The following is a 19,284-nucleotide window of genomic DNA, read 5'->3' on the forward strand; positions in this document are numbered from 1 at the left end:
TGGTAGAGTTTAATGTAAAGACAAAATACTTGTAAAAAGCTTGAGAAAGTTATTTTACTTCAGTTCAGTCCAACTTTGAACATATAGCCAGCCCTTCTCAATACTTATTAATGATAAGGTTGACATATTCAATGATTTAGAAAGGAGAACGAGGTTCGAAGGCGACAAGCAAACATACAGCCACGACCATAGATCGTACATCAATATGTACAACTCTCCTGAGCCTGACTTTCAACAACGGAGGAGGGCGAGATCATCTTCAAGGAAAAGGTCAAGTTTGACTCTAAGTTCTGTAGTTAAGAAAAACTTGATGATTTAACCTCTAGGCATCCTCATAAGTTGCTTTGTGAGCCATCAGCTGTGGGTGTTCCTTCGGTCACCTAGCTAAAGCAACCGAGGATTTCATCTCATACAAAGTTTATTGAGTATATACTTCAGACTCGGATGGAACTCTTGGTGAGCTGGAAGCTATTGACTGCGTGTCTCATCGGACCAAAGATGGTTCTTTGCCTTTGGCTTGATTGAACCGTCTCTGCACAACAGCTCAATCTCACAACCTCTTGTTCTTCCATGCTTTTGGTCGGACTTAAATTAGGTACTGACAATTTGAAGATTAGATTGTACTTCACAGATAGACAAGGTAGAGAATACACCGCAGTCATTGCTCAAGGTCAAGTGTTGTTGTGCCAATCTAATATCCCATACAAAAGAGAGAGCGAAAATGATCAACCCCCAAAGCCCAGTCTCCCACTGTCCATCTGGTAACCCATACAAAAGAGAAAGAGAAAGAGAAAACGAATAACTTCCAAGAACCCACATCAAATCTTCTATTCATATTCTTACACCATCCACCACCTCTCCATCATCAAATGTCCTTAAAAGAAGTGCGGGTAGTCGATGTCAAGGAGATCCAGAACGTATCCCCCAAAGTTCCAGTCATCGCAGACATGATACACGATCAGATAGTAGATCATGGCAATAACCAAAACCAGAGCAAAAAGACTGAAAAGACGCCAGAAGAATCGCATAGCCTTTTGGGGCAAGCTAACCTGTCCGCCCGAAGCAGGTCGACTTTCAACAGCATCGTGTCCCGCGTCCATGGGACCGATCTGGTCCCTGAACCCAGCAATCACTTCCCGGATGTTGTTAAGTTGTGAGGCCATATCATTAAGGCCGGTGTTCGTTTCGTTGAGCTGCCATTGCTCGACGGGTCGGCGGTCGGCTATCTTGGTATTGGGAGTGGCGAAACGGATGGGTTTGGTTTGGTCAAAGATACGCTCTCTTTGGAGGTCTCGCTCCTTCCTGGCGTTGGTAAGGGCGCGTTCGTCCATTTTAACGAGTTGCGGTGTAGTGTTTAGAGTTGTAGTGAGATGAGAGGTTGGTTGATGTGTGAAGGGGTGTTGTTTTGGTGCAGGAAGTTGGTGGTGGTTTGAGAATCTGAGTTGCAGAGCAGAGTGGTATTTGTATTCGTGTTAGAGCCATCATGATAATGAATGTGATGTCGCGTCGTTTGCAATTGTCTGAGTGTACGTATGTTGTCCCTTTGTCGTGGTATTCACAACTTCTTGGGTAGGGCAACCTCAAAGAAGAAGACCTGCAAGGATACATAGAAATGCAGATTTCACAGAAAGCCTGACTTTAGTTTTGTGATATATCACGTACAGCCGGGCATTACAGACTAGGTAGAGATGCAAGTCTTTGGCAAAGAATAAAGACTTTGGCCATTCGCAAACAATGGAGGCTTCATGGGGCTAGAACAGTAAGTTATTGAATGGGTATGCTTGGTTGATGGGCCTCCCTAATGGTCTTTGAGTCCATTTAGTTATGCTTGAGCTGCATGTTTCCGTTCCATGGATGATCCATTGGATACCGTTCAACAAAGCGGTCACTCCCAATTAGGCTAGATGTCAAACCCCATATGCCTTGCCGTTAATTGTATGTTACAGCGTGATAATCCATATGCTAAGGTCTTTGATAGGCATCCTCAATGATCTAGGTCCATTTAGTTATCCTGACCTGCACGTTTCCGCTCCCATGTATAATCCATTAGATCCTATTTAATAAAGCGATCACTCTTAATTCCTCTAGATGTCAAGCCACAAGTGCCTTCCCGTCAATTGTGAGTTCAAAGGTAATGGCAGGCTGAACCATGTGCTGAGGTCTTTGATGGTCCCCTGGCTCTTAGATGGATCCTATGTTTATTGCTTGAATGGAGCATTGATGATCACAAACCTGCGCAGCCTGGTACACCCCTCGCCCAAGCAGAGAGAGCAATAGGTTGTTCAATGGACTTTGTACATCTTCAATGTTCTTTGAGTTCATTTAGTTACGTTACCCACAAACCTGCGCAGCTTGATACGCCTCCTTACCAGGCCCATCATGAATCACATCAATCCACATAACCTCCCTCACACGCTCCCTCACCTCATCCCATCCCTGTCTCCCTGCCAGACTCCGAATAGACTGCACAAGCCACTCCTCAGTCCCCTCAAACACCATTATTGCCCCAACAAGCAAAAGCCACAGCTTGACATTCGCAACTGCTTCTCCCTGCACGGGTATCCCCTGTATAGCCTCCCTTAACTGGATCTCAAAAGACTCCGACTTTAACTTTGTTTTCTGTATTTGCAAAAAGATGGTTGACTCGTAGGCTAAAAGACCAACGCGGAGCGCTTCTTGTAAAGGATCTGGGTGGGAGGAAAAGTCAAGCTGTAATAATCTGTATTGGATCGAGAGCATGATTTCTTGAAAGGCTTCGGGTTTGAGTTTTTGAGCTCCGGGGGAGAGTTTATTGGCTAGTGCTGAGAAATCGCGGAGGTCTTTGAAGGCATTTTGGAGACGCCAGTCCCAGGTGTAGTAGATGTTCATAAAGTTTAGCGATGGTTCTTGGATCTCGAAGGAGCTTGCGACGGTTCCAAAGGCTTCGAGGAGGGGTTCCCAGGCTGGTCTGCCGCTGTAGATTTCGGGTTTGCAGCCGTTTCTTATAGACCATCCGAGATCGACGCTTCAACAATTAGTATCTTTATATAATGTTGGACTAGGGGAGACTAACCGGCACAGCTTGATCTGAAGCTGACGGTTATGTGTGTATCCCTCCAAACCACCTCTCATTTTAACTATCCGCCTCAATCCATTAGAGTGTGCCTCAAAAGCCTGAGGATCCTCCATAGCATCGGCCATCGTGGCCAGAGATACGATAGTAGCAGTTGTAGTATCATCCATTTGCTTTTTGGGGTCTTGCAGTCTATCCTGCAACAGCTTGATAGTATGTCGCAGCCGGTTCCTCGTCGAGAGAGAACATTCTCCAGCCCAACCCTCGTACTTTCCACGACCTTGGGCCGCGATGAGGTCTTGATAGGCGCTGACCATGAAGCATACGCAGTGCAGATAGGCAGGGTCTTCCAAAAGCCAGTGGAACCAGCATGCTTTTTGGTAATCCGAGTCGACACACCATTCTGCTGGGTAGAGCGTATCTTTTATGGTGGTTAGAACTGGGGAGTTAGTACAGAGTATCACTAGATGATTGGGGATATACATACATCGGTATATAAAATATCGAGAGGTTTGATCGAGTGGAGTAGCGAATGTGAAGAGTTCTAGATCGCGGGGTGGTTTGATTAGATGGGCGATGAGAGACGGTGACTGGATCCAAGCTCTGTCGCCGCGGGAGTGTGTATGTCCGACGGTCCATAAGGACTCTTCTGTGAAGCTAGTGACGGCCAATGGCGCAGGGCGATGAATCTCTTCAACGTCATCTTGGTTTGGTTGTACTGCTGGGGTCTTCTTGGTATTCTTGCCGCGCATTACATGGCTACGGATGAACTTTCGAGTCTCGGGCGCAGGTTTACCAACGGGACCCGAAGACACAAACTCAAACTTTTTAGCTAAACGTTTTTAGTCAGGTACATATCGTAACTAAGTGGTTTGCTATTAATAACTCACGACCCTGTTGGCGAGGACCTGGTTTGCGAGCTCGTGGCTTTGTCTTGACTGGGTCAACAACTGATGGAGTAGGCGCAGCAAAGAAGGGTTCCAGCATGATGGCAGAGATGATAGAGAGGAAGTCAAGGTTAAAGATGAACCATTTACTCTTTTAGGAAAACAATCTCAGTATTAATGACAGCGACAATATCACTATCAGTCAGCACGATCCTTCATCTCCATGCCAAGACCACGATTGTTTTCCTATTCAGGTTAGAGTTTACTTTAATAAGGGTTAGTGTCGCGATCCATGGGGATAAGCACTAGCTAATGCCGATCCGCTTGAGCAATTGACAGAATAGCTCAAGCATTTAGGTGCGTCTAGACTATGATATGTGTTGTCTTATTCTGTCTTTGGGGTCACTGACTTCGGGATTGGGACTTGTCCGATATACTCCAACGGGCTTGCAATTGCTTCATGACGATACAACACTCAACAACTCGGACTTAACAGCTTTGTATAATTTTTTTCCTCTTTGGGTCTTTTGCCAATATGCTTAAATGTTTAATAATGCTCAGATGTAAGGTATATAAAAGAGTTCGTTCGCTATAGCATTGAGAGTATCTAGCACATCAATACAATCAACCTCCAACAGTACTACTACCATCACATTTAATACGTTTTATATAAACTCACCAACAACATAATGGCTCCCAAATCTCTTGATCTCGTCGCTGACGACTACCACTTCCTCGGCTCCCAATTCACAAAACCTGTCCCTCTACCCAAGGACCTCTCCCTCACAGAAAGCACCATTATCATCACTGGCGCAAACACAGGCATTGGCTATGCTACAGCAGAGAAACTTCTTTCTTTAAACCTCAAGCGTCTCATCATTGCTGTGCGGACTCTCTCAAAGGGCGAATCTGCCGCCGCCAAACTGCGCACCCAATACTCCAAAGCCGAGATCCTCGTCTGGCAAGTCGACATGCTCTCTCACAAGAGTGTCCAGGACTTTGCCAACAAGTGCAAAACTCTCGATCGAATTGATCTCGCCATTTTGAACGCTGGATCTCAGTGGACAAGGTTTGAGCTCAGTCCTGAAGGTCATGAGTCTTCTTTCCAGGTCAACTACCTGTCTACCGTTTTGCTCGCAACACTTCTTCTTCCCACACTCAAGCAAAAAGCTCCCGCTGGTCAACCGGGACGTCTCACGATTGTCAACTCGGGGACTTCCCTGATGGCAGAATTTCCCAATATTGACGACGATAATGTCCTGGCACACTACGACGACGAGACCAAGTTCTCGGGTGGCATGAACCCCATGCCCTCGTACGCCAAGCACAAAGGTCTCGCGCACTTTTGGGTGTACAAACTTGCTGAGCGTCTGAGCTCTGATGATGTGATTGTCAACCTCGTTGATCCAGGCTTGGTAAGAAACACGGGTCTTCAGCAGCAGGGCAATTTTGTGGTTCGGCAGGTCCTCGCTGTGATGAAGTGGCTTATTGCGCGGAACTTGGAGCAGGGGGCGAGTACACTTGTTCAGGCTAGTGTTGTGATGGGAAAGGAGAGTCATGGTTCGTATATCATGGATTGGAGAATTCATCAGTGAGTATACCCTGTTTATACGTTTTGAGGATATGACTAACAGATTCTTTAGTTACACACAGTTATTGCACACCAAGGAGGGACAAGCTTTTGCTGACAAGGTTTGGTATGATACGTACAGGGAGTTGTCTTTTGTTCATGTCGATGGTATTCTCAAGTCTTTGTAAAGTAGTCAAGGAATTGTTCTCTTTGTCATTGGATATGGGTGGTAGATTGATACGAGTTACAGATCTCATAGAATAATGTTTATCTCAATTGCAACCACCCTATACCTGCTAATAGGTGACTGCTAAGGGAGGGCCGTTGAGTGGGTCGCAAACTCGACAAAACTATTGGCACGCTTTTAGGCTATATACTCACCAAAGCTGACTCAATATTTCCATCAACCACTAGATCAGTGCCATTATACTGTAGTACAGTGCGATAGTCTGAATCAACAAAATGCCTGCTAGATCTGCAGCTAGGTCTCGGCTGAATGTGCCAAGATGTCAATTCATGGCAGATGGTTCTTGGTCTCATGGTTGCGCAGGGTAGCATGGCATCTCAATAGTCAGTACCTTGATGCTACCCAACTCAATACGAAGCATGTGGTGAAGTTGTTACTGTAAATAAATACAAACGAGAAATGAAGCCCGGCAGTGGACTTGTTTACGTTTACTGCATGTCGTGATGTGTCGTGATGTGCCGATAACCGCATCATTGCATCTTGGACTCTGAGGTGGTTGATGATCAAAGTCAAGTTCAATTCATGGGATATTCCGGGGCAGCCAATAAGCATCACAGAACATGTTTCGTCAAGGTTACAAGTGCACTGTAGATTTGGAGAGAGCTCGGGTAATCGGCCTTGACCTTTGACGTGGGTTTGAGTTGAGCAGGCGAGAGAGAGAGAGAGGACAGCGCCGAGACGAGACAGGCCGGTAGCCGTGCCGTTACTTCCGAGAAGCGGTACGTACCGAGAGACTGCCGTGAGAGAGAGTGTCAGTGACAGGTAGGTACTAGACAAGGGTAGAAGGAGAGGGATATCTGGGGTGTTTATATACTTGGTCTTGTTGAAGATGGTGAACCAAGATGAAATTGTCTGACAGGCGAGTTGAGTCTACAATGACAAATTGCTTGGTTAAAGCCTGGAAGCTGGGGATAATGAAACTAGGCTAGGCTGTTGGTGGTGGTGGTGAGTGGCTGTTCAGTTCTTGTCCTGTCCCACAATGCCAAGACATGGAGAAGGGGACCAAAGGCCAAGGAATGTATGTACGTACTGACTAGAAGTAGTGACTGATTCCTGTCGCCTTATTCGTAGCTGCTGCCAAGTGTAGAGAAGAACAAGGAAGTGATTTCGAGGCTGAAGATGGATTATTAGTTTATAGCACCTTTCAGGTCTGTGATTTATTTATACTTAATAGTTGCATTTCTCGTCAAATGCATTAAAATTAACGATCGAGAGTTACAGGTAATAGTAATTCACTCACTGTACTCGCTGCAACTCCCGAGGCAACGAACCTGCCGTCTTTGCCGTTGGGTTGCTTGCTTTTGGACTACCGGCTCCCTAGTTCCGAGCCCGAGCCTTTTTTTGGGGGCACTCTTGTTCCTTCCCAACTTCCCCCAAGCCCCCCCCGTTAGACTTTGACCAATAGGGATTCCCAGATAAACCCACAATAAAATCCTGACCTACCAAAGATCACAAAAGGGCCCGCCACTCACTGTGAGTAAAGCCAATCCAGTACAGTGCAGTACAGGTACAGACAGGACAGGACAGGCACAGATACTACTGAGAGGCAGGCCGCAGGCATGGATCTCACCTTCCTTAGCACCTTCCATTGCATTATCCGTCATTTCTCTCCTTCCCTTCTGTCCTGTCCAATTCTCATCTCGTATCGTCTCGACTCAACTCCAAATCGTCCTTTGCCGGACTCCGACTCTCTTCTCTTCTCTTTTCTTCTCCCGCTCTTCCTTTGCGACACGATAACTTGAGACATAACCAATTCCACCTTCCGACGGCTGCGCCACGCACGCGTACTTCCAGCAGAGTCTAGTAGTCTACAGTGCTCTCTCGCTGTACAACCCATTCTGTCTAGACTAGACTCGACTCGACTCCTCGCCTTGCCTTGATTCCACGCACCCCGTCGTAACCAAAACTGTACTCAACCACCGGCTCCTCCGTTGTTGCGCTCCTCGTACTCTCTAACCAGGGTCCTGTTTTCCCTCGCGCCATTGTCGCTCTCTTGTTCCTGTCAACCAGCACAATCAACCATCACGATACTTTGTCCCCATCTCGGCTTTATTGACGCGATCCGAATTACTCCATCAACCTCTGTCGCTTGACCATCACCAAAACATCCATCAATCACTCCAGCGCAATCGATCCGACACGCAGAAAGAGCGACCACAGGTCGAGGGAAATTGTCACGGATAGTGAAACTGGAGGAATAGAACACACCATCGCCTGAAGGAGGCCCCTTGGCCATGGCCGACAACGAGAAGAGGCTCTCCTCTTCCGAGACTCATGAGATCCCCCTTGAGCCGCTCCCCCCGACTCAGCTTCCTATCGCTGGCGATTCGGCTTCTGAGTATGACGAGGTGAGTTGCACTGCTTTGCGTTACTTTGCATCATTCATAAACGTCCACGTCTCCGCCACGCATCAACCAGACTAACACATAGGCCAACAGTCCTTCTCCTACGATCAAGATGACATGCGCGATTACCACACCACCGAGCAGGATCTTCACGTCACAGAAGACGACTTACTCGAGGCTCGCGAGCTCGCTTCAAAGTACACACTCGAAGATGTGCGCCACATAATGGCTCGCGTCTACCGCATTCACGAAAAGGATCCCAACTTTCCGCACACTGTCATCCAAAAGATCAAGGCATTTCTCGAAAACGATGAATTATTCACAAACCCCGAGAAGCACGAGAATTTGGTCCAGGAGATGAAGCTCGAGGCCGCCCTCATCACCAACAACAGCCCCTACGCCGAAGTTCGTGCCGTCGTCGAGAACAAGGATGACACGTCCATCCCGTCTTCAACAATCCGAAGTTGGGCTATTGGCCTCATCTTTTCCATGCTTCTAGCCTTTACCAACCAGCTCTTCGATATCCGTCAGCCTGCCATTCGAATCATGGCCAACGTTGCTCAGCTGCTCTCATACCCGATTGGTAAAGGTTGCGAAAGGTGGCTTCCTGACTATGGCATCACTCTCTTTGGAGTGCGCCATTCTCTCAACCCAGGTCCCTTTTCCAAGAAGGAGCATATGCTTATTACCATCATGGCCAACGTTGCGTACAACACCCCGTACACCAACCTGATCATCTGGGTTCAGTACCTCCCACAGTACTTCAACCAGCCATATGCTTCCCACTTTGCCTACCAGATTCTGATTGCGCTGAGCACCAACTTTATCGGCTACGGAATGGCTGGTGTCTGCCGTCGATTCCTCGTTTACCCTTCGTACTGCGTTTGGCCCGCTTCCCTGGTCACCATTGCGCTCAACTCGGCTTTCCACACTGACAACAACTCTCCGGTACAGGGACCCTTTGCCAAGATCTGGCGCGTTTCTCGTATCAAGTTTTTCTATGTCATGTTTGGTGCCATGTTCGTGTGGTTCTGGTTCCCCAACTACATCTGGACCTCGCTCTCCAACTTTAGCTGGATGTCCTGGATTGACCCCTACAACCGCGATCTCAACACCATTACTGGTTTCAACAACGGTCTTGGCATCAACCCATTCCCTACCTGGGATTGGAACGTCCTTCTGTGGGATTCTGCCGATCCTCTCATGGTTCCATTCTTCAGTACTTTCAACCGATTCGTTGGCGCCTTCATCTCCATGTGGGTGGTTCTTGGACTCTGGTACTCCAACATCTACAACACTGGGTACCTTCCCATCAACAGCAACCGTGTCTATGATCGCTGGGGCCAGCTGTACAATGTCACCCGGGCTATCAACGATCGTGGTCTGTTTGACGCGAAAAAGTACGAGGACTATTCGCCCCCCTTCCTTGGTGCTGGAAACGTTGTGATCTACATCTTTTTCTTTGGCATCTACACCTCGACTCTTACTTACGCCCTTTTGTTCCATCGTCGTGAGATCGTTACCGGTTTCAAGGGTCTATTCAACAGCATGAGGAAGAAGTCGAAGCGCGCCGAGGAGGTTCACGATCTCGACGTCCACACCCGCTTGATGAAGGCGTATCGCGAAGTTCCCGAATGGTGGTACCTGGTTTGTCTTCTCTGTGCTATGGCATTCGGTGTTTCTGGCATCGCTGGCTGGGATACGCACACTTCTCCTGGTGTCATCTTCTACGGTCTTGCCCTTTGCTTGGTCTTTGTCATTCCTGTCGGAATCATCAAGGCCATGACTGGTATCGAAGTCACTTTGACTGTCCTTGCCGAGTTCATCGGAGGATCCTTCGTTGAGGGCAACGCATTGGCCATGAACTACTTCAAGTCATTCGGCTATGTTACTTGTGCTCACGCTGTCATGTTCTCCAACGATCTTAAGCTTGCTCACTACGTCAAGATCCCTCCGCGACACACCTTCTTTGCTCAGATCATTGCCACCTTTATCAGCACCTTTGTTTGTGTTGGTGTCCTCAACTTCCAAATGACACAGATCGATGGTGTTTGTACTGAGGATGCTCGATGGAAGATGACATGTCCCAGTGTCAACACCTTCTTCACTGCCTCTGTCCTTTGGGGTACTGTTGGTCCCAGCAAGATTTTTGGAAAGAACGGACTCTACACTGAGGTCTTGATCGGTTTCCCATTGGGTGTAGTTGTTGTGCTTGTTGTCTGGGCTATCAACAAGAGGTTCCCTCACTGGACCTGGACCCGACAGATTCACCCTGTGGCTATCATGTATGGAGGTATCGTTTGGGCTCCTTACAACATGTCATACGTCTGGCCCTCAGTGCCTATTGCATACTTTTCCTGGATTTATCTCAAGTCGCGCTATCTCGGCTTGTGGTCAAAAGTAAGTTGTCGCGTATTGTCTTCACTGAGACCTACTAACATTATCTAGTACAACTTTGTGCTCTCAGCAGCTTGGTCTTGCGGCATTGCCATTGCAGGCATCATCATCTTCTTCTCTCTCCAGCTCGAAGGTACCGAATTCAAGTGGTGGGGCAATACCGTCGGTTATACAGGATGCGAAGACGACGCTTGCCCCCTTCAACCTCTGGACGGCAGCGACTACTTTGGTCCTCGAGTTGGAGAGTTTCACTAGTCGGTCGTGTCCTGGCTTCATGATGAGATGATTTGGCGCAATGTAAAATGGTAAAATGTTTTGAGCGTGCGTTGTTTGTATTGGGAAACTGACCTGGAAATGGAGACTTTTTTATATATACCCCGATCGCATTGACATAGAAGATTGTCGCATTGACAAAATATTGTATAAAAAAACTTGTTATAATGTCATGTACTCAGAGGTGGTGTTAGAGCGGTCATGTTAAACTTGGGGGTTGCATGTTTATCCCATGGCATTTTTTTTTTATTTTTTTTTATTTTTTTTGAAATTTGAATCAAGATATGAGATTGACACTGAAAGCATTAATTGGAGTTTGATTTGATTGGGGTATCTTTTTCCTTCATTGGTATCTAATCCATACTATTTATCTAACAGTTAAGAAATAAGAGAGAGACATGAGTATCATAATCCATCAAAAGCCTTTTGGCATAAAATAAGAAATAAGAAGAAGAAGAAAGCACATGTCAAATGTGTTTGTGTTTGTGTGTGTGCTCATCTGCGAGTCATGGGTGATGTTCCTCTCCTTGGTAGTTCAAATCTACTTCCCCAAGTCGACATCCTCGGCGAAGGCGTATAACTCACTTCGTCAATAATCATCCGCGACGAACCACCACTACTTCTCCGATCATCGCTCTGGACCGGACTTAGCAGATGCGTTACAGGTCCGGCATCCAGTTCAACTAAATGGTTGTTTATGCTCACAGGCGTATCCGACGATCCTATCTCGGGTATCACAATGGTGGGAACTTCTTCCATGATTGTAGCCGGCGCTGTTGTTTCATCTGATATCTCTGATGGCGCGCGCTTGGTCTTTATCCAGTTCGTTCGTAGGCTTAGAACGCTGTTTCGGTTCTTGAAGCTGCGGAGACTGGCGCGTAAAGAGCGGTCTTGAGCGGGTTTGGGTTTGAGTGTGGATAAGATGCTGGGGGTGTGTTTGGGTGGGAGTGTGCCTGCTATGAGATCTAGTTGGGCGTTCATGCTTGGATGAGCGAGGATGTCCTCTGCTGTGAGAGATAGAGAGAGTGTGCTGTTGAGCTCTGAAGCGAGAGTGTGTGCGGGGAGGATGGTTTGCGAGATGCTGTAGAAGGGGGTGCTGGGGAGTTTGTTCTTTGGGATGGACGGTGATGGGTTAATCACTTTTGTCCATACCGAAACAATCGATTCCTGGAGTTGTTTTCGTTGCGCGCTGTCGATGTTGGATTCGACTGGAGGGGAGTGGCGCGCGGGGAAGGGAATCTTGCGCTCTGAACGGGCGATTTCGTCGGATGAGTGTATCATAGGTTGATGGATCATATCAGGATGTGTGAGCGTTTCCCAAGCTGCGACGAGAAGACTCAGACATGATTGCACGAAAGAGTGTGAAAGGCGTTCTTCAGAGTATTTGATCTCGAGGGTTACGACGTCGTTGGCTTCGACGGTTGATCTGACGAAAAGATCTGGAAAGTCCTTTGTCCACGCTTCAATCATGCGGTATGTAAACGTTGCGCCGTGGACGTTCATTGTTGAAGACCCGTCTAGTAAACCCGGGACGTAGTTTTGTACAATGGTGCTGAATCTTGTGCAGGAGCGCCAGGGTGTGCATTTGCTGACGAGTTCCTGAATACCGAACGCTTCGTGGCGCGCGTGCGATTGGCGCTGAAGTTGAATGCAGTTCATCAAGTCGAGGGGCGTGCTGTGACTTGGAGGAAATTGAACGCGGACGGGGAGGATGTTTGACATGGGACCTATGATGTCCGGGCTCGGAGATGAGGATTGGATTGCTTCGCCGAAGAGAACATCGTGGGTGCTGGAGATGGTGGAGAGGACGATGGCCCATGCTGCTTTGAGAGCTGCGTCGGGGGTCATTCCGTAGGGGGCGAGATGGCCTAGAGAAGTTGTCTGCTTGAGTGTCCGAATTTCGGATACTGATGCTGGAGGGACGGGACGGGTGGATGCGATGATCTTTGTCATCTTTGCGTTGTCTAGTTGGCAGTTCCAGTATTCGAGACCTTGTTGGTAAGATACCCTCGAAGCGCGTGTGTAGTCTAGATATGAAGAGCGAGGAATATCCTGTGTTGAATCTCCGTCGTAGAGTGATGCGAGGTCGTGGATGAGAAGATGTGCAGCGACATCGTCGATTTGCGTCTTGCTTAGACGAATTATCAACGAGCCCTGAGTATCACCATTCAAGAAAGTAAACTTTGTAACAGGTACTGCAGGATCAAAAGACAAATTCTGGTTCTCTCTGACGATATTCTGCGTTGCGTCGTCGAGAGCAGCAGGGGGGCATGAGATTGTCATAAAGGGAGGTGTGGAAGAAGCGCAGTGGACTTGATACATGCGGTGCTCGTGCGTTACAAACGCTACGTTGAGGATGGCGTGCATCTTTGCAAGAGATCTACACGCTGTTTCGAGACGAGATGGGTCGACGTGGCCGTTGAAGCGCAGCGCGAGGCAGACTATGTCGGCGCGGGTTCTGAACATACCCAGCTCTAGAGCTTGGACTTGTTGTGCGGAAGCTTCTGCAAAGTCGAGAACGTCTGGGCTTGAACAGTGAAGTTGCGGCGCGATGACATCTTTGACGAATCTCATATCTAGTTTCTTCGCAGCAAGGGTCTTGATCTTTGGTTGTTTGCGAGTAGACGACTCTGACGAGCGACATATCTCTGTAAGACTTGCCTCGCCGAGAAGATCCGTCAATGAAACGTAAAGACCGGCTTTGCGACACGCAACAACCAACTGAGCAGCAAGATACTTGTTTCCGCCTACGGAAAAAAAGCTGCTGGAGCCTTTGATGGCAGAGACGGAAACGCCAATGACGCTGGCCCAGTGTTCGCGCATGGTTTCCTCGGGACCTGTGATGGGGAGAGGCTTCTGCGAGATGATGATGCGTTGGATCTCGCCTGGGTTGGGAACGCGGGACATGTGTAACACGTCGTGTGTTGAGATATCGGATACCATACGCTGTAGTTTTCTCCGATTGACTTTGAGAGAGGTAGACATGGGGAAGGACTGGACGGGGATAAAGACGGAGGGTATGCAGTGTCTTGGAAGACGGTCCCGGGCAGCTGAACTCTCAAGAGCAGTTTCAAACATTTTCTTGGCGATATACGTCTTTTCTCTCGTTTCAGGACTGAGATCACGAAGGGTTTCGTTCGGTTGGAATACGTGAGGTCCAAATTCTAGAAAGGCAGCTAGTAAAGGCCCTGAGTCGCGTGTGGTTATCGAGTCTACTACCACGTCGATACCTGTGCCGAGACAGCGACGCATGATTTGCTCGACTTGAGCGACATCGACGTTTGAGCCGCCGACTTTAACCTCATCGCGGACGCTGGAAATGAACTGAACTGTTCCGTCGTCGAGGTAGCGTACGCGATGGCCTGTTTTTAGATATCGCGCACGCGGCTTTTCGTCTGTAGACTGATATGTTTCTGGTGCTTGGAGGGGTTTGTCCAAGGCGAAGCGATGAGGTGTGGCGAGAGGACTGTCGATGGCTAACTCGCCGATTGCACCGACAGGCATGAGTTTCTTGGGATTGTCGGGATTCAAGACCCAGAACCTGCCTGTCACTGGTGGTGAGATGACATTAAGATTGCTGTGCTTTGTGACAGCGGTTACAGAAATACCCAAGGGACAAATATCTGGTGCGCCGTACGCGACTAAAACATCATGGTCTTCCAGCCAGGGCATATATGTATCGGGATCAAGCCTTCTCGTGCGAAAGCACAGCGTTCTTAGACTGGGCACCGCGTCAGGGTTGATCTTTCGCGCGAGAAGACTTGTCATATATGACCATGTAACGTCCATGCGTGCCATGGCACCGGCTACATCGTGTGCTCTGTCGTGAGGGTGAGGAACGCAGACACATCCGCCGTGGACGAGCGTGCCGAGGATTTCCACAAGCGAGATATCAACGTTGAATGCTGAGAGCTGCAGAACGCGGCTTTCGCTGTTGAGTTTGAAGGGCTCGGCTTGGGCGATGAAAGTAGATAGGAGAGAAGCGTGGGTGAAAAAGATACTCCTTGACTTCTTGGGCGTGACAAAAATGCATGCTGCGTGGTCGGGAGTAGCGTCCTTGCCGATGGCTGACACATAAGGTGTGAGCATGGCGAAGAATGTATCGTTGATGATAACCAGGTTAATAGCCAGGGTACTAAGATCCTTCCATGCAGTCTCTGTAGCGAGAACGACGTGCGGGTTGAGGTAATCGATTGTTGACTTTGCAGTCGCAGGGTCTTGACAATCAAGTGGTGCAAAACTGGCGCCTGCTTGAAGAACGGCGAGGATAATAACAGGTGCCCAGTGATTCTTCTCCAAAACAACAGGGACAACAGTTCCAGGTCCAACACCGAGATTGACGAGATATGTCTTGAGTCGCTGCACAAGAGTCGCGAGTTGGACATATGTAATATCACCGTCCCAAGAGCACACAGCCGGAGCATTAGGTCTGGTAAGACTGTGTTGAAGAATAACATCGTGTAAACAAGCAGAGACCTTTTGCGACTGCTGAACAAATTCCCAGTCTTGCACGACGAGAGAAGCATAGTCCTTATCTGTGAGAAGATCTGCCTCAACGATAGCTTTATCAGGGCTTTCGAGAATGTGGGATAGAGCTGCGTGAAAGCTACTCATGACACTTTGAACCTGTGATGCAGAGAGGCATGGCGATGTCAAGTCCCCGCGAAGGTACTCATCGACAAACATCAGCGTAAGACTAACATCGCAATCCGTCTTGCGACCAGAAGTAACCAGCACAGCTGTCAATTCATCACCTGTGTTGAGCTCTTCTGGAGTCTCAAAGTAAAGACACGTGTTGAAGAGTGTCTTCTCCTTTAGCCCAAGTGCGTGCTGTATTTCCGTCAAAGTGATATTATCGTGCCTCTGTGCATTCGAAAAAGTCTCGCTAATAGAAACAAGACATTCTCCCAAAGATTGTGAAGCAGAAAGATCCACAAAGCATGGTAAAAGCGTGGCGAAACTTCCCACCAGAGACGTAATTCCACAAAGGAGGTCTTCATCGCGCGCGTTGAACTGGTATCCGAACGTAACTTCCTGCGTACCTACGAATGCGCGCAGGACAAGAGCCCATGCAAGCTGGAATATAGCGTCTGCAGCAATGTTGTTCTGCTGGCAGAAGAACTCGATCTGAGTTCGCGAGATGTCAAAGCCAAAGGGACACGTGTGGGAGGTACTGTTCCCAGCTGATGATAAGGAAGGGAAGATGCATGGCTTTGCGTTTGAGAGGCTTATTTTCCAAACTTCAAGACTGTAGGCTGTGTCGACGGAGGAAATGTGGTGAAGATATGTGTTGTGCAGAGAGGAGTTGTCTTGAGGGTTTTGCGAGGAGAAAACGCGTGTGAGTTCTGCTATTAAGAGATGAAGACTTGGCAACTGTATAATCGTTAGCATTATTTAAACAATGGTTCTGAGAGGACTTACGTCGCAGATTGCTTGACTTGCGTCAAGTCTCATAATCATCTTCATAGGGTTATAACACACTGCCAAACGATGTCTTGGTTCTCCAAATGAGGTATTCATCGCCGGCAACGTTATCACAGCATCATCTGGGTCTGTCGTTTCGATGAACAAGATACTCGGTGATATCTTCCTGAGAACAGCTTGATCAAATAGACCCTCTCGTGAAACAGCGTCGATGAAAATACTCCTCAAAGCCGGTGTGTTGGACACGATGACTTCCCACGCTTCACATAACCGTGTGACATCAAAAGGGAGTTGAAGAGCAGCCATCTCGTAAACGGCGTGGCAGTGGTACGATCCTGTGTTTTGGGCTTGTGCGATGAGGATTTCTTGCTGGGCTGGTGTCACGGGGTATATTGTCTCGATATCCTTGACGTTGACGCGGCGGTCTGAACAGAGGCGGCCGAGGGACTGATAACTCGTTTGAAGGAGGGGAATGTCGGAGAGTGTGAGGTGCGGTTCGTGAGTATGTAGTCTTGTGATGGCGTCGAAGACGTGGTGTTGAAAGGTCCGAATCCAAGTCTGGATCTTGTCCTGGTGTCTGCAAGTATTGTTGTACACAATGTCGATTTGAGCTCCAGATGTATCCAACGCTGCTGAAATTTCGAATAAAGCAATCCGTCCAATATTAGGTCCTGTGGTGCTCTTGAGACCAGCTGTTTCGTTTTGGGCTGCAACTGGTTCAAACAAACCATTCTGGCGCTGGAGCTGCTTCGCTGTATCGTTCAACTTGAAGACAATCTCGAGGGGGACGTTCGCAGATGCGCCTTGACTAGTCGCGAATTCAGATGTAAAAAATGGAACACCAAATCTTGGGATAGCCCGGCGCGTGTCCTTGAGCAAAATAATAGCCTGAATCAAATCCGTTTCCGAATCGATGGAAACGCCAATAGGGCATAGTGAAGCGAACCATCCGACGGTTTCCAAAATGTTGAACTCACTCTCCGCGCCATCTCGTCCGTCCTCTCGTTTCCACAATGTCGGAAGATTTCTCTCTGGGAATACTTGACAGAAAGATAGTAGCAGGGCGGCCAGGAAGATATCCGATACATCTGTTCTCAAAACCTGGGCGGACGATTGTTCCAGTGAATACGCTTGCTCGGGGGAGAGGTTGAACGACAGGCGTGATGAGTTTCCAAATGTGTTGGATTCTTGCGTGAGAGCCCAGTACTCCAAATTGGCGGAGTACACTTCAAAGGGTAGTGTTGGCTCGAATAATCTCTGCGCCATCTGTCGGCTTTGACATTTTGTCCAATACTTAAACGATGCCGATCCTCCGGACAAAAGGGTGCCTTTTTGAAGTAGTTCGTCCAAATCGCTCAACACAATCTTCCACGATGCATCGTCCAGGGCTAATTGGTGTGCTGCGAGGTACAACATTTGTCTCTCCTGGTTATGCACGTACATTGCCGCAAAAGCAGGTCCGTTGGTAGGGTTGATGCTCGCTTGCATGTCGTCAACCAAGTCGCGTATCTCATCCTCAGCGATATCGACATGGTGCGTGAGATGATACGAACTCGGGGCAGTGGGATAAATACACTGCTCCCATCTTCCTTCAGTTTGTCTGAACCTGACCCTGAGCATAGAATGTCTTGCCACGACAGCATCAATAGCAGCATCCACATCCGCTGGCTCCGCACCGCCTTGGACATTGAGGATGGCACTCTTGGTCCATGTTCCCTCAATGGAGTCGTTGTTGCCCTGAAAATAAAGCTGCTGCATGGGAGAGAGACAAAAGCCTTCCAACTCATTGATATCCATCGGTGAAAGCGTGCTTCTCTTTCTCGTGACGACACGGCTGCGGCGGGCGGGAATCTGAAGCTTCATGACCTCCTTGTAAGTAAGCGAATCCATATTCTGCACCCATGTTTGCAGCGCCCTCTTGTCGTTGGGACTCTGGTCAATTGGGATCCAGATCTGGGGGCCGTGTTCCATGCGCAATAGAGAAATCTGCGACTTTGCGAGATGGGACTCGGCTGGTGATAAGTTGTTGTTGTTGGTGATGGGCGAAAATCCAGAGACCGAGTCGATCCTAATAAGAGCTACTGATTGACCGTCAAATGGGCCTGCCCTGGGGGTAACAACCATGCAGCAACAGGCTAGCCCCAGGCCTGTAAACTTATTAGACTCAGCGCTGACGGTGGGAAATGACAGCCGTAAGCTCGACAAATTAGACTCCACAGCGCCGTCGTCCCCTGCAGCCCTACCACTTTCTCCCTGCGTCGACGGCTCATCGCTGGAATAGGATGAATAGTATGTGCCTCCCGAAGAGTCGTCGCTGTTGCTGCTGCAGGACGACAAACTTAGCCCACGCGGCGTGATGCGCGTCTGTAGCTCGGCTAGAGTAGGACAGTCTAGGATGTCTTTACCGCTCACGTCCAAACCCTTGCTTCGACAGGCGAGACAGACTTGTTGAGCTGAGTCCTGGTCGCCGCCTAGTTCGGAGAAGGAGTCGAATAGAAGGATGTCGTCGAGGGGGATGGAGAGGGTTGACGCGATGGCTTGGATGAGGTGGTCTTGAGGTTGAGAGGAGGAAGAGTCGAGATTTGTCATCACCTGGAGTCTGGGAAGGCTTTGACGTTGGGACATTTCGAGAATGAAATATTGGACTACAATATCCAACTATTGACACTGTCGATGATGGTTACTGTTGCATAGTGCAATCAATTGTTCATAATAAGCAATAATGAAATTAATCAGTACTTGACTCTAGTTGCTATATAACCAAAGTCCCATTCTCCGAGCACCAAGACTCTTATAAACCAACCCATGATTTATTAATGACATCTCTCTGCATCCCAAGCATCTCCTCTTTCCAATCCTTCAATCCATCGCCAAATCTTGAATCCTGAATCCTGAATCCTGACACACACAGCCCATCTTCCCCTCAGCAACCAATAGCAGCAGACGTTCGTACAGGGTACCCCATAGAATGCCTAGACCAGACACGACACAAAGTACTGGTGACTGCTGAAGATCAGACACGACAGCGGATCGAGATGCTGGTTGGGGTCATCCTTCAATGGGGGATGACGTGCCACTAGGAGGAATAT

General features: G+C 48.4%; 5 protein-coding genes across 5 annotated transcripts; 2 read left to right on the forward strand and 3 right to left on the reverse strand.

Moving 5' to 3' along the window:
* Positions 1-875: 875 nt before the first annotated feature.
* On the reverse strand, positions 876-1,331 carry FGSG_10519 (uncharacterized protein; the record flags this gene model as incomplete). The annotated part of the gene is made up of 1 exon (XM_011321210.1): positions 876-1,331. One exon carries the CDS (start codon positions 1,329-1,331, stop codon positions 876-878), a length of 456 nt encoding a protein of 151 aa, XP_011319512.1.
* Positions 1,332-2,331: 1,000 nt separating this feature from the next.
* On the reverse strand, positions 2,332-3,369 carry FGSG_10520 (uncharacterized protein; the record flags this gene model as incomplete). The annotated part of the gene is made up of 2 exons (XM_011321211.1): positions 2,332-3,004; positions 3,053-3,369. 2 exons carry the CDS (start codon positions 3,367-3,369, stop codon positions 2,332-2,334), a joined length of 990 nt encoding a protein of 329 aa, XP_011319513.1.
* Positions 3,370-4,628: 1,259 nt separating this feature from the next.
* FGSG_10521 (uncharacterized protein) lies at positions 4,629-5,697 on the forward strand (the record flags this gene model as incomplete). The annotated part of the gene is made up of 2 exons (XM_011321212.1): positions 4,629-5,530; positions 5,652-5,697. 2 exons carry the CDS (start codon positions 4,629-4,631, stop codon positions 5,695-5,697), a joined length of 948 nt encoding a protein of 315 aa, XP_011319514.1.
* A 1,749-nt stretch (positions 5,698-7,446) lies between these two features.
* On the forward strand, positions 7,447-11,181 carry FGSG_10522 (uncharacterized protein). The gene is made up of 3 exons (XM_011321213.1): positions 7,447-8,104; positions 8,195-10,501; positions 10,550-11,181. The coding sequence occupies exons 1-3, from the start codon at positions 7,991-7,993 to the stop codon at positions 10,751-10,753; spliced, it is 2,625 nt and encodes an 874-aa protein (XP_011319515.1). The 5' UTR covers positions 7,447-7,990; the 3' UTR covers positions 10,754-11,181.
* Positions 11,182-11,266: 85 nt separating this feature from the next.
* Positions 11,267-18,820, reverse strand: FGSG_10523 (uncharacterized protein; the record flags this gene model as incomplete). The annotated part of the gene is made up of 2 exons (XM_011321214.1): positions 11,267-16,144; positions 16,193-18,820. 2 exons carry the CDS (start codon positions 18,818-18,820, stop codon positions 11,267-11,269), a joined length of 7,506 nt encoding a protein of 2,501 aa, XP_011319516.1.
* Between the last annotated feature and the right edge of the window lie 464 nt (positions 18,821-19,284).

Source organism: Fusarium graminearum, chromosome 1 (assembly GCF_000240135.3).
Source record: "Fusarium graminearum PH-1 chromosome 1, whole genome shotgun sequence".
NCBI classification, from domain to species: domain Eukaryota; kingdom Fungi; phylum Ascomycota; class Sordariomycetes; order Hypocreales; family Nectriaceae; genus Fusarium; species Fusarium graminearum.